The 17,606-nt window shown below is 42.8% G+C and overlaps 1 protein-coding gene across 1 annotated transcript in view; it reads right to left on the bottom strand.

Moving 5' to 3' along the window:
- Nucleotides 1–7,204, bottom strand: part of MRAP2 (melanocortin 2 receptor accessory protein 2) — a 31,144-nt gene extending 23,940 nt beyond the window's left edge. Inside the window, exon 1 of the mRNA XM_032593314.1 lies at nucleotides 7,076–7,204. Within this exon, the coding sequence (XP_032449205.1) occupies nucleotides 7,076–7,202 (127 nt within the window). The 5' untranslated portion in view covers nucleotides 7,203–7,204. The remainder of the gene's footprint in view (nucleotides 1–7,075) is intronic.
- Between the last annotated feature and the right edge of the window lie 10,402 nt (nucleotides 7,205–17,606).

Below are 17,606 nucleotides of genomic sequence, written 5' to 3'. Positions count from 1 at the left end.
TTCTATCACCATCTGGCATGGTTTGTTTATGTCATTTATTTATTACCTGTCTCTCTCACTAGACAGCAAGATCTATAAGATGAAGTATTTTTGTCTTTTCTGTTCACTGTTGTATCTCTAATGCTTAAAACAGTGCTGCATATAACCAGTGCTCAATAAATATTTGCTGAAAGAAAGAGTAAATGAGTGAATGTCCATTCTGCTGGTTCCAAATATATGTCAGACATAGGTCCACTTCTGATACATTTCAAGGTTTAATACCAGATGCAAAACTGAGGGCAAAAGGAGAATTCACAATAACCATCAGAGATTGTCTCTCAGATGAAAGGCCCTTTGAAGGTAGGAATCTTTATTTCAGCAGGTAGAAGAACCTAGTCTAACTAAAGATGGAGCTACTATTGCAGAGTATGATCCATTACAGGTATCGTCACAGTCATTCATATCTTTAATAAATGCTTTCCCTTGAAAGGTCTTGCTTCCCTTTTTCTGAAACTGCACCTAAATGGCTTTGAATTTTGCTCTGCAAAAGAAGGAGACACACTTGAAGGTCAGAATCACGGCATATTAAAATGGAAGAGAGTACACCAAAATACACAGGACGATAGGTGGCTTCATCTTTTCTATTTTCCTGTATGGCTGTGTTTTTTGTTTGCCTCTTATTCTTCTCCAGGTGTCTCAGATATCGTCAGGTTGCTGAAGCTAAAGACCCCCACTTTGATCAGATCTCTCATATCAGAACAGTAAGAACTTACCCAGGCATTTTGGTTTTTTCCTGATGTGAATGTTAAAACTAACAAAAGCACTTCTTATTAATAGTATAGTAGGTAAAGTAAGTATGTGATGTGTCACACTTCTGACTACATTGTGCAAGAATTCTTGCCAGCTACAATCATTTTTAGAATGTAATACCCTCAAAAAAGATTTTCAATTGTCTCTAGAAATGTACCAACCAAAATAATAGCAGCAGGCCTGTCTTCTTGGCCCCATAAACTAAGGAAAAGAGAAAGGAGAACAGAAAAATAAAATTTGTGCCACCAGGCTGCAAAAGCATATATTGTAGGGAAATATATGGCAATTTGCCCCGTCATTTTGATTTCCACTAAAATTCTTAACAAACAAGTAGCCTTACCTAAAGATTGTCCCAGAAAAGTAATAGATTAAAGAATTAAAATAAATGCAGGAGGATGATTTCATACCCTTACAGCAACAGCCTTCCACCAGGTAATCAATGACAGCATATCCTAATGGATTTCATGCACTTTTTGAAATTTCCACAAAGAAATACTGAGTAGACAGCAAAAAAGGAAGGAGTGAAAGCATTTAATTACCACTATTCACTTTAGGGATGAAGGATATATGGTTCAGTTAACGACTTTTCAAGGAACAAATACAGAAAGGCCTTGATTGAGTAAATGAGTCACTCTGAAGCTCTTTGCAGCCCCACTGGTGGAGACAGGAACGTGGGAGCCACGGATCACTGCCCCCTAATTGCCCCACTGGAAGCCCTGCCACAGCCACCAGCCACCAGCCACCAGTGGCTTCCAGGCCCCAGGGACTCACTCATGAAGCCTGGGGTCTTGCACTCCTTCCTGCAGCAGGGGAGTGCGGACATGGGCTAGGTCAGCTGGAGGGGGCAGCTGACCAGGATAGAGATTTAGGAGGCTCCTGAGCTCCCCTCCTTCCATGAACACACTGAATATACAGCTACATATGGAGGCGTTCCCTCTGAAAGACATCTGGAAACTAAGCCACTCCTACACCTGTGGCAAATGAGGAAAATACATACATAAAAATGGGTAGAAAAGGCTGAAACACAATCTTGCCATAACCCCCTCCCCCCCCCCACACACACAGCTATATACAGTTGGAAGGAAACCCCCAACTTCCAGCTTCTCCCTAAGAAGGGAAGAGTTTGGACAGGATATCTAGAGCCCCACTTTTAAGATTCCCACTACAGAAATGCACCCCTAAAATGTCTAGCTCTGACAGCCAACAGGGCTGACATCCATGAGAACCCACAGACTACAGCAAACAAAGAAGCAGTAATTCCTGGGCTTGCAAGCCTTCACCACAGCCATCTCCCCCAGGCTCAGTGCAGAGGAAGCAGACAAAAACACCCATTTCCCATTCTTTCCCTGAAAGGGCTTTATCTGCATACTTTAAAAGATGTTGCCTCAGGGCCAAGCTTCTAATTTAGCACACATCTAGTGGCGCCCACCGCCATCTTCTCCAGAGAGCAGGGAAGCTGGCAAACACCTCCCCTGCCTTCTCCCTCCAGCCTGCTCCAGTAATAAAACCAAGTCACTAGTATCTCCTTGGAAAGAGCTTGTATACAAGTCTGACATCCTAGCTTTTGTGGCTACAGCCCGAGGCACAGGTCCCCAGTCACCTGGCTCTGATACCAATGGTGTCCACATTCAGGAGTCCCACAGGACTATAGTGAACAAAGAAGCAGTTCTTAACAAGCACAGGACTACTTTCGCAGCTATGCACTTGGTCTAGAAGAGAGGAAACAGGCAAAAACTGAAAGAGGACTTTCACTACGTCCATTTTGACCTCCAACTTTCTAATTAATTATTTCTTTCCAGCTTTTCTCTTAATTCAGGCAAAAGATCCTCGGGCAAAGCGTCCCCTGATGAAAACCGAAACTACCCCATTCTGCAATAAGGACTTCCCTGAGCCAGCAAGAGCCTGCCCATGATTGACTCCAAACCAATGATAACCTGACTCTACTGCCCACATTTGTCCCCCATTTTTCTTATATAAACCTGAAGTATTTTCAGCACTTTGGAGACAGTCTTTGAGATGCTAGTCAGCTGTCTTCCTGATGATGGCCTCACTGATATAACTGCTTTCTTGTTTTACTATCAGTCATTTCTCTGCCTTTGGATTTTGTCAGCTGCAAGTGGCCAAACCTGGTCTACTCAGGCCCCCCCAGAGCCAGGTGCTCTTACACCCCTGCGCTCCTGTTACAAAACATCTATCTCCCAATTTCTCCCTGGGAGGGGTTTAATTGCATACTTTCCCAGCTGCTGCCTAAGGATCTGGCTCCTAATCAGGCTACATGTAGGTGCTGATCACGATTTTTCCCTTGAGGACACAGGCAAGTCTTGACATGCCCTCAACTACTAGGAGCCTAAGAACAAAGAAGTTTGCTTTGACAATCATAAACGTTTGAGAGGCAACTAGGAGCTTAGTTGATCTCCCACACAAGACCATTCAAAACTGGGGTAGGTAGCTGTTTTATCTAATGCACAGAAACAAGCCCAGAGAGTCAAGAAAAATGAAGAAAAAGAATACGTTCCAAACTAATGAACAAGATAAATGTCCAAAAACAGATCTTAATGAAATGGAAATAAGAGATTTACCCAATAGAGAGTGCAAAATAATGGTCATGAACATTGGGGGCAGGCTCCATGACATTGGTCGGGGCAATGATTTTTTAGGATTTGATACCAAAAGCAAAGGCAACAAAGGCAAAATTAAATAAGTGGGACTACATCAAACTAAAAAGCTTCTGCACAGCAAAGGAAATCACCAACAAAAGGAAAAGGTAACCTATGGAATGGGAGAAAATATTTGCAAACCAAATATCTGATAAGGGGTTAATATCTAAAATATATAAGGAACCCATACAATTCAATGCCAAAAAGCAACCCAATTAAAAAGTGGGCAAAGGACCTGAATATATATTTTCTGAAGACATCCAAATGGCCAATAGGTACGTGAAAATGTGCTCAACATCACTAATGCATCAGGGAAATGCAAATCAAAACCTCAATGAGATACTAACTTATCCCTGTTTGAATGTCTATTATCAAAAAAGACAAGAGATAACCAGTGTTGGTGAAGGTGTGGAGAAAAGGGAACACTTGCACACTCTTGGTGGAAATGTAAACTGGTACGGCCACTATGATAAATAGTATGGAGTTTCCTCAAAAAATTAAAAACAAAACTACCTATGATCCAGACTTCTCACTTCCGGATATATATCCAAAGGAAATGAAACCATTATCTTAAAGAGATATCTACATTCCCATGTTCACTGCAGCATTATTCACAATAGTCAAAATACAGAAAAAACCTAAGTGTCCATCACTTACATAGGTGCACACACACACACACACACACACACACTAAAATATTAGTTGTCCTTCAGAAGAAGGAAATCTTGGGGCACCTGGGTAGCTCAGTCAGTTAAGCATCCCACTTCACTCTCAGGTCATGATCTTATGGCTCCTGAGTTTGAGCCCTGCTCAGGCTGTGTGCTGACAGCTCAGAGCCTGGAGCCTGCTTTGGATTCTGTGTCTCCTTCTCTCTCTGCCCCTCCCCCACTCACGCTCTGTCTCTCTGTCTCAAAAATAAATAAACATTAAAAAAAAAAAAAAGAAAGAAAGAAAGAAACAGAGTAGAAAAGTGGTTGCCAGGAGCTTGGTGTGGAGGAAACAGGGAGAAGTTGATAAAAGGTTATAAACTTTCAGTTATAAAAGGGATAAGGTCTGAGGATCTAACATATAACAAGATCAGTATAGTTGACAACATGTATTGCATAATGAAAATTTGTAACAGAGTAGAACTTAAATGTTCTCACCAAAAAATAAATATATAAAAAGGGAAATATCTGAGGTGACGAGTGTGTCAATTAACTTGATGGATGGAATCCGTTCACAATGTGTGTGTACACTAAATCATCATTTGGTACCTTTTAAATATATTATAATTTTATTTGTCAAGTATACCTCAATAAAGCTGAAAGAACAAGTAAAAAGCCTTCCTTGCAAGGGAGGATCAGGTGAAAGTGAAGGATCATGAACACCAAGACAGGTCAGAATAGCAGCATCTAGGAAATCCTAACAGAGCAAAAGCATTCCCTTTACCACATTTGCATCTCCATTTCTAGTCTTTCTTACAGTTCCTAATGTGCCCCATGAAACTGAACTGGTTAAGAACCTAAAATTTTTTTTTTTTTTTAAATTTTTTTTTTCAACGTTTATTTATTTTTTGGGGGGACAGAGAGAGACAAAGCATGAACAGGGGAGGGGCAGAGAGAGAGGGAGACACAGAATCGGAAACAGGCTCCAGGCTCTGAGCCATCAGCCCAGAGCCTGATGCGGGGCTCGAACTCACGGACCGCGAGATTGTGACCTGGCTGAAGTCGGACGCTTAACCGACTGCGCCACCCAGGCGCCCCAGAACCTAAAATTTTTATAGTGTTATGGATATTCATTCTGAAACAACCTAACATCTCTGGAATATTTAGGGAGTAAACACAACAGGACCTGGGAGTTGGCAGCAGTTCTTAGCCAACAAAGAAGCTTTGTGTTGGCCAGTCAGCATGCAGTATGACTTGAGTTGGACAGTAACCTTCCACAGAATTGTATTTCCTTGCTCTGTGCTGGCTCATTAATCGCTCCAATCACATGAAGCACAATTCATGCCTATCACAGAGTTAGGAATTGTCACAGGCGATTCTAGTCTGTCATTATGAACACACACACAGAATGTTCTCTACAGCCTCAGAAAACCAGCAGGGATGAAAGGATGCCATTGACCATGTGTCAGAAAAGAAGGTTCTTCAAAAGAGTTCCAGACTACTTTTTGATGGCCCAAATGTTCACACAGCTTGGGAGAGCTGGAAACATCAATACTTTGAAAAGAATCTCAATTTGTAGGTGAAAGCAGGCAAAAACCTCTTTGACCTCGGCCACAGCAACTTCTTACTCAACACATCTCCAGTGGCAAGGGAAACAAAAGCAAAAATGAACTACTGGGACCTCATCAAAATAAAAAGCTTCTGCTCAGCAAAGGAAAAATTCAGCAAAACTAAAAGGCAACCTATGGAATGGGAGAAGATATTTGCAAATGACATATCAGATAAAGGGGTAGGATCCAAAAGCTATAAAGAACTTATCAAACTCAACACCTAAAAAACAAATAATCCAATGAGGAAATGGGAAAAACACATGAATTGACACTTCTCCAAAGAAGACATCCAGATGGCCAGCCAACACACGAAAAAATGCTCAACATCACTCATCATCAGGGAAATACAAATCAAAACCACAATGAGATACTACCTCACACCTGTCAGAATGGCTAAAATGAACAAATCAGGAGACTATAGATGCTGGTGAGGATGTGGAGAAATGGGAACCTTCTTGCACTGTTAGTGGGAATGCAAACTGGTGCAGCCACTCTGGGAAACAGTATGGAGGCTCCTCAAAAAATTAAAAATAGAAGTACCCTATGACCCAGCAATTGCACTACTAGATTTTTATCCAGGGGATACAGGTATGCTGTTTCAAAGGGGCACTTGTACCCCAATGTTTATAGCAGCACTACCACAATAGCCAAAGTATGGAAAGAGGCCAAATGTCCATCGAAGGATGAATGCATAAAGATGTGATACACACACACACACACACACACACACTGGAGTATTATTAGGCAATCAAAAAGAATGAAATCTTGCCATTTGCAACTACATGGATGGAACTAGAGGGTATTATGCTAAGTGAAATTAGTCAGTTAGAGAAAGACAAATATCACATGACTTCACTCATATAAGGACTTTAAGACAAAACAGAGGAACATAAAGGAAGGGAAGCAAAAAGAATATAAACACAGGGAGGGGGACAAAACATAAAAGGCTCTTAAATATAGAGAACAAACAGGGTTGCTGGAGGGGTTTCGGGAGTGGGGGGGATGGTCTAAATGCATAAGGGGCATTAAGGAATCTACTCCTGAAATTATTGTTGCACCATATGCTAACTAACTTGGATGTAAATTAAACAATAAATAAAATAAAATAAAATAAAATATAAAATAAAATAGAATAGAATCTCAGTTTGAGAATGACACTGATTCATGTTCCTCCATTAAGGGAATCTTTCAAGTTCTTTGTCCCTCATGTAATACCATCTCTGAGCAACCAGGCTGTTTGGAAGGGGGTGCTTTCTGGGGTTTGGGGGAACAGAGTTGTGTAAAAAGAATGTTCAGGAAAATTCATCACTGGGAATTTCACAAGTTAAGACAAATACATTATGTTTACAATGGGGAATTATATAAGACTTACATTTATGAGCCTTCAGTCCTTCAAAGGAAACTGGTCCAATCTCATAATATTCATATTCCCAGGTGTAATCAGAATTAGATGCAGATTGCTGGGATGTTCTGTTAGACATTAACCTCTGGGCAGACATCTCTACCCTGCAAAAATGGAGAAAGGCAAGTGTAGAACCTGTTAATTCATCCTCAACTGCACAGTTACTCTCATTGCTCTTGACCTACATTCAAAAGTTCAGAAGGGAAAGGCCTCAGGGAGGTCCCATCCATGAGGTCAGGGAGAGGTCCTTACTGGCTGCCTATACTTCATACCAAATAGCCATTGTTTCCTTTTATCTCTACTAGATTGGAATGTATTTGAAATCAGACACCATGTCTTCTGTTGTTGTCTCCCAGAACTTAATTCAATGCCTGGCACATAACCAACTTTCAATAACTGATAATTTTTTTTAATGTTTATTTATTTTTGAGACAGAGAGAGACAGAGCATGAATGGGGGAGGGTCTGTGAGAGGGAGACACAGAATCTGAAACAGGCTCCAGGCTCTGAGCTGTCAGCACAGAGCCCGACGCGGGGCTCGAACTCACGGACCGCGAGATCATGACCTGAGCCGAAGTCGGCCGCTCAAACGACTGAGCCACCCAGGCGCCCCTTTCAATAACTGATAAAAGAAGGAAGAGAAGGAAGGAGACAGTATACCAAAGTCTCCAAGCTTACAACTTCAGCCCCATCACCTACCTACACCTACATGAGTACATAAAGAACCTACAGAGAATAAATAAAATCAGTACCAGAAGTGAACTAGCACAGTATACGTATACTGAGCACCTGCTATGCAAAAATAAAGACAAGCAACTGATGTCTAATGAAATTGGGGGTGGGGGAGGGGAGAAAAGAGAAGTGGTCAACCAAAAGTCCCATAATGGGAAAAGATCCTCAGTGGAAGCCCAAATCTTGCCTACTGCTTACTCCTGAAATTTGTCTTGTCCTCAGGATGTCCTGAGTGTCTTTGTGATGATTTTAGATTTAAAAACTCTGACTTCACTGAGACAAGAAGTTGCGCTGTGCAGCATGGATGCCAAAGTCGACAAGTCAACAGAGCCAGCATTCAATACTGAGCACCTACTGTGTACAAGACAGTACTCATTATGGGATGGGAGGAGATGCTTGAGATACAGACCCAGATCCCACAGACCTTGCTTTATATTGAAGAAATAATACAAAGTGACAAATAGCAGTAATATAAGGGAAAATTTGAATGAAAGATCAGCCAAAACTAAGATTCACTGAGAAGTTATAACCACAGGGTCTCACCCCCAAGATCTTTCTGATGTTCCCCTTCTCCTACCCACCTTGGGTCAATATCACCCACTGCTGCCTCTAGGACACAACCCCTAGAGAAGCTGAGGCAAAATCACCACCACCCCTCTGCCCCAAGGCATGAGTCTCATCTTTCCCTTTTCCTTTCTTCCTCATTCCCCGGTCCTGGACCCCATAGAAATAGACTCTCACCCCTCAGCATCATATTGTTCAAAGGATGGTGTGCTCTGATCCAGAGATACATGCCAGTATCAGAACTGAGTGCCCAGTCAAACAAATCATTCTTTCAAAGGCAGATGAGAATGTACCATTTCTCATTTGTGAAAGAAAGCTACACAAATTTTAAGAAAAGCTGACCTTTAAGTAAGTATTCAGTAACCTTTCTAGCACCAGCACAAAAATAACATAAAACTATTACCACAGTATTATCTTTGGTCTTTGTATCGTTTGAACAAGAGATTATTTCTCTCAATAAATTTCCTCAGGAAATGAAAATTAGCAACTCAAACATAAGAAACACTATCCTCACTTATGAGTAGTTCTTCCAGAGGAAAAGAATTGTGTGAGAGAGTAGCTCTTCAGTCGTAGGGTTCAGAGATAAATGGTAGATCGGATAAACATCATGTCCATTTCAGAATGTAGAGAGGGGCCCCTGGGTGGCTCAGTCGGTTGAGGGTCCAACTTCAGCTCAGGTCATGATCTCACAGCTTGTGAGTTCCAGCCCCACGTCAGGCTCTGTGCTGACAGCTCAGCGCCTGGAGCCTGCTTCGGATTCTGTGTCTCCCTCTCTCTCTGCCCCTAACCCACTTGCATTCTGTCTCTGTCTCTCTCAAAAATAAACAAACATTTAAAAAAAAATTAAAAAAAAAATAATGTGGAGAATTTCACACCATGCAGGAAATGACACTAGATTTGAAGCTGGGAGACCTGGGTCTTCATATTTGCTCTACCACCATTCCATGTGTTGCCCAGAAATGGTTCTGGCTACAGTCAAGAAGACACCATCATCACCCACCTGGTTCCCTTCTGGAGCTGCCTAACTGGTTTTTCTGCTTCTACTCTTACTGACCCTTTGTGATCTACTCTTCACTTATCAGCCAGTAATCTTTGTAAAAAAACAAATTGCCCCTGTCACTCCTTTGCTTAATACTTTTAATGGCTTCCCATTGCCCTAAGGACAAAGCCCAAAATCCTTGAAAGTTCCTACAAGGTCATGACTTGGGTCTTGGTGTCCTCTTATCTTGCCTCATACCCTACCAAACTGCGCTTGTATTTCCTGCAGTTCCTCAAAGACTTCATGCTCTCTGTCCCTGCACACGTGCTATTCCATCTGGTAAGAATGTGCTTCCTACCAGCCCATCCTAACTCATTCCTCCTTCCTTCCCTGCAAACTCTCATCTACACTGGAGTCAGCAAATCTGGTCCACCAACTGTTTTTGTACAGCCTCCAACTGAAGAATGTTTTTATATTGCTTAATGGTTGAAAATAATTTTCAAATAATATTTTGTGATGTAAGAAAATTCAAATTCAAATATCAGAGTCCCTAAATAAAGTTTTACTGGAACACAGCAGCCATCCTTGTTGGGTTTTATATTTTTTTAATGGTTTCTCTAGCATTACAACAGCAGAGCTGAGTAGTGGCAACAGACATAGCATGGCCCAAAAAGCCTAAAATATTTACTTTCTGCTATTTTATAGAAAAAGTTTTCTAACCCTCCTTTATAGCAATGGGGAAAAAAAAGATCTAAGCTTCAATTTTCCCATCAGGAATATGATGATGATAACAGTACCTACTTCATGCAGTTGCTGTAAAGATTATGATGAGGGAGCATGAGGCAGACGGAGGGGAAAAGCACAAGGTAACATTCCCCCCACCCCCACCCACACACACACCCCAGGTAGAATACGTGTGATATTCCTGGGACACTCCTGGCTACCCAAGAACAAAGGAAAGGGGTAGAAGTGCTTACCATGGTAATATGGGAAACTAAGGCAAATGAAAAATTAAATTCCCTTACTGCCTACAGTCCATTGATAAACCCTTGAGACTGGCAGAGTGACCACCCTCTAGGAGCTCAGGTGCCTCAAGGATGACACTTTGCCAGGGGCAAAAGAGAACCTTAGTTTAACATTATCCCAAACTCCAGGATCCCGTAAGCCAGCTTCCTTTATCTCAACTGCTCCCAAGATATATGCTGGCAAACATAACCCAAGCTTATGCACCACCTCCCCCCCCATGTACATCTGAAGGGTCTCATGACTGAGGTTTAATTAAATGGTAATAAATGGTGTTTCCCTAGCAACTGCTAGCCCCTCAATGTCCTGGAAACCTTGCTTCCAAAAATTCCTTAGAGACTCTATCCCTGACCCTCTCCCAACCTGAGGGTACATAATGTGTTACCCAACAGGACCCCAGTACAGCTCTTCCTGTCCATGGGTCCTGTCCCCATGCTTTAATAAAGTCACATTTTTGCAACACAGACGTCTTCAAGAATTCTTTCTTGGTCATCAGCTCCGGACCCCATGAACCCCCATCCCCCCAAAACTTCATCAGATTACATGTGATGTTGCATGAAGTATGAGTAGCCAGGACCCAGTTAAGATCAATACATAGCAGCCAGCACTATTATTATAAGCTAAGAAGTGCAAGTCTGAGATAGAAAAGCTAGACTTCTTCTTCAAGCATCACCAACTCCCCTGTCAGCCAATTCTTATCCAATTCACTATGTGGTTCATTGATCTGTGTGCCCTACACAAATGAACACAATTATAATAAAAATAACTCAAAAGGCATTCATTTAGATGCTTTAAAAGTTTTAATGAGAAATAGGGACATCATGGGATTCACGCTAGTCCATCAAGTCAAAAATATGGTAACAACCTCTCCAATTTTTTAAGCAAAATAGTATGAAGTCTGATTTGATCATCTCATTTTTATTGGAAATCAGGCATTATAGCCAATGTATTAAGCGGAGCAAAGAAAGGCAGTAGGCTTCATCTAGTGTCAAAATGGATAACAGAAAAATAGCAAAAGTACATAAAACAATGAAGGAAATAAAAGTGAGTGTTTTCCATCCTCTGTGTCAGCTGCTGTCCCCATCTGCACAGCAGTGACCCCCATCTGTGGCTACCCAGGCCCACAGGCCCAGCAGGTCTCCCTGCTACTCTCTCAAGTCAGAAAGAAGCATTACCACCACCCTCACAGGGCTGGCCAGGAACTAGCAAACAGGCTATATCTGTACAAAAAGGCAGATATCTAGAAATCTCAAGCCCTTACCCACCACAGAGAAAGTGTTTTCCCATTCCTTCTTTTCTCTCCCTTACACTATTCCTGTTCATCTAAAAGAACTATTTAGGGATGGATAGAGACCAAAGCGTAATGAAAGTCACATGTGCAAAGATCCTGAAAGAGGAAAGGCCGTCCTTTAAGAGAGGAGTAGAGCGCTGAAAGACACCTGGAGACAAGAAGGAGTGAAAAGCAGAGCCAGCCTATCAGAGGTTCTCCAGGGAAGCAGAAAGACAAGCCGGACAACCTCTCCCAGAGCAGCCACCATTTTAGGCTTTAGATAAAAGGGGGCAGGGGTGAGGCTTCTGTTTTCACGAGCTATTTCATCTTGGTTCTTAAACCCCACAGTTAGATTTGGAGGACAGTGTCTCTGGCCTCTCCTCTCAAGCAGTCACCAAGCACCCTTGAAAAAGCCCAGAAGGCAACATTTTTCATCCACGTCCCAAATTAATCAGCCTGGGCCACCAAATCCCCAAGGACATGAAAGAAACAGAAGACTGCAGTCTGGCAGTATTTTGTATAATGTCCATTTTCAAAGCCCGGGGTTGCTTATCTGAGCTTTGCAGAAACACGAGCTGGCACCGTTTCCCCATTTGGGAAATGCCAGCATGTCAGCCTCCAGAGTCTGATATTGTCACATGGTGAGGAACCCGGTGTCTGGGACCTAACACCCCGTGTGGGAGACAGCACCGCGGCGAGCTCACAGGGGAGCTGACAAGCAGGCAGCTGCTGTCTCCGGAACACAGCAAACACAGCTGCCTTTGGTGCCTCTGCTGCTCCTGACAACCCCCTCCCCAAATTCCCTGAATGTCAGATTTCTTCATAATATTAGCATCACCAGAAACAACTTCTTGAGAGGAAATGAATCCTAAGTGAGCTTCCTGGGGCAGCAGGGAGACCAATTGCTCTTTTGAGCAGCTGAAAGCACTCCTGCCAATAACAGCAACCGTGACGAATTGTGAGGGCACCTCAAAGCCACACCTGAAAAGGAAGTTACCTTTTCCAGGTGCACATGTGGTAGTTTAGGCCAATTCATAGCATTGGAGGAGGGAGAAATATCTCAAACCCAAACACAGACAGAATGATTAGCAGGCGTCAGACACTCTCACGGCCGTGTCAACATCACCCCTTCTCCCATACACATTCCCAACACTTTCATCCCTTCTTCCAATTATCTCATCTTTCCTCCTCCAACCCAGCTTCCCACACCACTCCTGGGCACACTCTGCCCTTCGTAAAGACAGGTCAAGCAATTCTCTCCACCTCTTTCAAATTGGGAAGATGCATGTGGACATGGACCTTTCTATGGAGTGAATAAAGGCTCTTCATCGATACCTTTGCAGGGCCATGATGGGTTCATATGCCCATGGGGGCTGTTTCCTTGAAGTTGGACCTTGATTTCCATATTAAGGTGTAAACATCAACAGATGTGTTTTCCAAGTGACCACCAACTCAGCCACAGGACTGGAACATTAAGGAAAGATCCAAAAGATGCTTATAAACCCTAAAAAATGAGCGTGCATGTGCATGCACACACACACACATACACACACACACACACACACACACACACACACACACCTGACAGCATGGCCAGAAAGTCACTCCAAGAAGCTGCTGGCCAATGTCACAGATCCAAAGCCCCACAGTAACCAGCATGTGTGGAGGAAGACCTAACAACCCATTCAGATCTGAGATCAAAATTCCCAACTGCAGCCACATTATCTTCTTTCCCGTCAACCCCCAAACTCCAGTAGTGGGCATGTCACCCAGGATGCTAATCTCCATTCCGGTCTGGGCCATAAATTTCTAATTAGTTATGTGTTCTTATCTCTTTCTTCCTTCTATTCCTAGGAACAACCGTCCCCAGCAAAACACAGAGAAGTCACTCTCTTCACCCATCACCCCTTCTCTCTCCAAGCAAAGGCATTTGAGAAACCAAAGGTAAAGCCTGGCTAGGCCGATTCTGGTGGCTGGGGAGCCTAAGGTCAGAACTTCCGAATCACAGCTTTAGAAGCTTAATTCCCTTATTGCACAGAGATGTGACTAGGCCCCAAGTCAAGACTAATGGTGCACCCACTTTGCCCACACCTGAGTGGGTAGGACCACACAGAGATCAGATGAGAGTCTACAAAGTTATGAGTCAGGCTCATGATAGACCAGAGTCCCTGGGTATTCCTAAAGCACTTCTAAAAGCAACGTATCCCAGCAAGAAATTATGCCTTAACTTCCAAAATCAGAGTCTCTGTAGTCTCCTCCCAGGACAGTGCTTTAAAAAAATGCAGACATGGTCTTGTTCTCCAGTTTACTTTTCCTTTTTGTAGATTCTGTGTGACCCACTACCTTCTACTTGTACTCATCACTTTAAATCTCAAGTTTGCAGATTTCTTTTCTGTGAATCCATTTTAAGTAAGCAACTTCTTTCACATGCTGTGGATTTTTATTTCTTCCAATTAAAGAGATCTTGCTTCTGGGACCTTGAAGTATTCTCTTCCTACTATCTTTTGACTTGAGTGTACATCTGACTTTTGAAGTCTGAATCTAGCCACTCAGTTCAGCCTAGAGATATCACACACACACACACACACACACACGCACACACACGCACACATGCACACACCTCTTTCCTTCTGAAATGGACATATTCCCAAATTTCTCTACATTATCAAGTTTTATGCAGTTCTTGGGTATTTCCTAGAAAGTACTCAGCTACCCATCAGACCTCAAAAATGTGGTGACTGACAGCTGGCAGAGAAATTCTGGGTGCATCTTCTTCCTGTCTATCCCCATGTCTCTGCTGGACGCAATAACTTGTTTCCAGGAGCAAAACATGGAGCAGGTTTCTCAAGCCTGGGGTCTACCTCGGTCTTAAAATCAGAATCAATGCCAATAGAAGAACAACTTCCAAAACCAGAAACAGGACTTAAGATTTTGTGCAGATAAACTTCAGCCAACACCTGAAATGGAGAGATGCTTCATTAACAAGTGGGCATCCCTTTTCCACCAGCTGGTGCCTCAGAGAGGGCAGTGGTTTGGATTCCTAAATCCACCTCCTCCCCTTAATGCCCTGGGAAGCCACATAGTAGTAAATAGACTAGAAAGTAATTTTCAGTTAGCATTTCCTGACTGTGTCAGTCTCCCTAGTTCAATCCAGCAAATGCTTACTGCATGACTACTAGGTACTAGGACACAATGACTATCCCTGAGCCCTTTGGAGAATCTTTGGAGATGGTAATAGATCTTTGCATTGCACCACAGCACAGACTATGATAGGACTGCATGGACCAGTCCCCCAGTGCCCTCCTCTTCCCTCTTGTCTCTTTTCCATAAGCACCAACAGGGCAGGGCCTCCTCTGCTTTGCTCACTGTTGTATTTCCAGCAACCCACACAAGGCCTCGCTCATAGCAGAAATGCAATACTTGAATTAGTTTCTCCTACGGTGGAGACGCCCCCAAATTATCTTTCATTCTCTTAGTCAACCCTGAACTTGAGAGCAGAGTTCTCCCATCTAACAGAAACTTTGGCTGGACATGGAGAAGAGAAACATACCCACACAGGGGAAAACACACTCCAGAAAGAAGCCATGAAGCCTCCATCTGGAAAGGATTTCCAGAGAAGAGACGAGTCATAGCTCTGAGGTAGGTGTGGGGGCGGCAGGCACACTGCTCCCAGCAACCGGGCTTCAGCCCCAGCTCTGAAGATTTAGGAAGCTAGGTTTTCACAATCCTCCAGGGCTGAGAAAGGTAATGAACTGGGACACACTAACCAAGTGGAGGAGAATGATTTATAACCATGGCATCAATTCGGTGAATTACAATAAGGAATAAAATGGCCAAGCAGACCAGAGAACATGCTTTACGTGGTCTGGGAAACAAACTTTAAGACCCAAAGATTAACTGATACTGTGGAATAGAGCAAAGGAGTTATGCAATATAATAAAACAGGGCTCTACTCTACCCCACTACACAAGTGCCAGGATGCCGTGCTATTTGTTCTATATCCCAACACGGACGTCCTATTGTAGCCACAAATGAGGCCACTCCCATGGTGGGCTGGGGTCCCCACCACAGAAATGCCATAAGTTTAACTCCTACCTCTTTCTGGACTTCACTTTCCTTGGTCTGGACTTCAAGAAATTCTAGGCATATTGAACAAAACAGTGGAATCCCAAGTTGACCACTCTGTTATAGTTAAGGTTTTCTGGGTCCCCAATACTATTTTTGCTCTATTCCTAAGCCTTCAGAAAAAGTATGTTTTTTATTTGTTATTTGTTTTTTTTTAAGTTTATTTATTTTTGAGAGAGAAAGAGAGAGAGCAAGAGCAGGGGAGGGACGGAGAGAGAGAGACAGAGAGAGTCCCAAGCAGGCTCTGTACTGTCAGCATGGAGCCCAAAGCGGGGCTCAAACTCACTAACCATGAGATCGTGATGTGAGCCAAAACCAAGAGTCTGGCACTTAACCGACTGAGCCACCCAGGTGCTCCCAGAAAAAGTATGTTTAAAAGTACTAGAGTCAAATCAAAACACCAACTATCACAAAGCAGTATTTCACAATGAGTTTTCGCTTCACACCCATTAGGATAGCTGTTATAAAACAAAAACAGAAACAAAACCAGAAAATAACCAGTGTTAGCAAGGATAGAGAGAAACTGGAACACTTGTGCGTTGCTGACGGAAAGGTAAAATGGTGCCGCTGCTAGCTCCTCAAAAATTTAAACATGGAATACTTTATAATCCCTCAATTCCAGCTCTGGAATTATACCCCAAACAGTCAAAAGCAGAGACTCCAACAGCTATTTGTACACCAGTGTCCTCAACAGCATTATTCACAGTAACTATAAGCGGGGGGCAGTACAAATGCAGACTGGCAGTTGAATGAATAAACAAAACACAGTATATCCATGCAATGGGTATTATTCAGCCTTAAAAAGAAATTCTGACATATGCGACAACATGGATGAGCCTTGAAGACATTATGCTAATGAAATAAGCCAGACACATGAGGACAAATACTGCAGGATTCCCTTTACGTGAGGAACCTAGAGTACTCAATTCACAGAGGCGGAAAGTAGAATGGTGGTTGCTGAGGTCTGGGAGAAGCAGGAATGGGAAGTTATCATTTAGTAGATACAGAGTTTCAGTTTGGGATGATGAAAATGTTCCGGAGGCAGATAGTGGTGATGGTTGCACAACAATGTGAATTTTATGTTATACATATTTTGCCAAAACTTTTAAAAGTTCTAAAAATTTTTTTCTAATAAGAAATAATAAAAATCAGCACTTCCCAACCAATGTCCTTGGGGAAAGTATAATTGAGAGCTCCTGAAGCAAAAGACCACCCGGGGGACATCCAGGCATCCCTCCCGGTGTGGGTCCTTCTGCTATGGCCAGCTTTCAAGGATTCAGCTTTGTTCTTTTCCAGAGCCCTTGTGGTGAGTCCTTTCCATGTAAAAGGAATATTCTATCCAGGATGTGAGGAATCTTCCTCCTGCATACCAGAGAGAGCCGTGGGCAGTGGGGGGAAAATACTGGTGCAGCCCTGGCTCGGGTCCCCTTACCTCCACCAGTCCTGGAGACACACTGATTGCTTCACAAGCTCTCCTTTTGACCAGCTTCACCTTCTGTTGTACCTGTCATTAGCCAACCTCATTTCAGCAGAAGTCCATTACAAGGTACTATTCCCAAGCTTCCAGAGCCTTCCTGTGGATTGCATTTAAAGTCACAAAGAGGAAACACCATAATCTTCTAAAACGGGCTCCAGTCTCTGGGGAATGTTTTCTGGAGACCAGCTAGAATTTATGGATCTGCAAGACAGGACTGCCAATATTTTTATTTTGCCAAATAAGGACATTTTTTGAAAACGACTATTATTAATAATTATCATCCCATAAGCAAAAAGTCATTTTAAGCACCTTCCAAGCAACAAAGAGATAAT

Source organism: Lynx canadensis, chromosome B2, assembly GCF_007474595.2.
Source record: "Lynx canadensis isolate LIC74 chromosome B2, mLynCan4.pri.v2, whole genome shotgun sequence".
In the NCBI taxonomy this organism is placed as follows: domain Eukaryota; kingdom Metazoa; phylum Chordata; class Mammalia; order Carnivora; family Felidae; genus Lynx; species Lynx canadensis.
The sequence above is the reverse complement of the archived record's forward strand: the minus strand, read 5'-3'. Positions and strand labels throughout refer to the sequence as shown.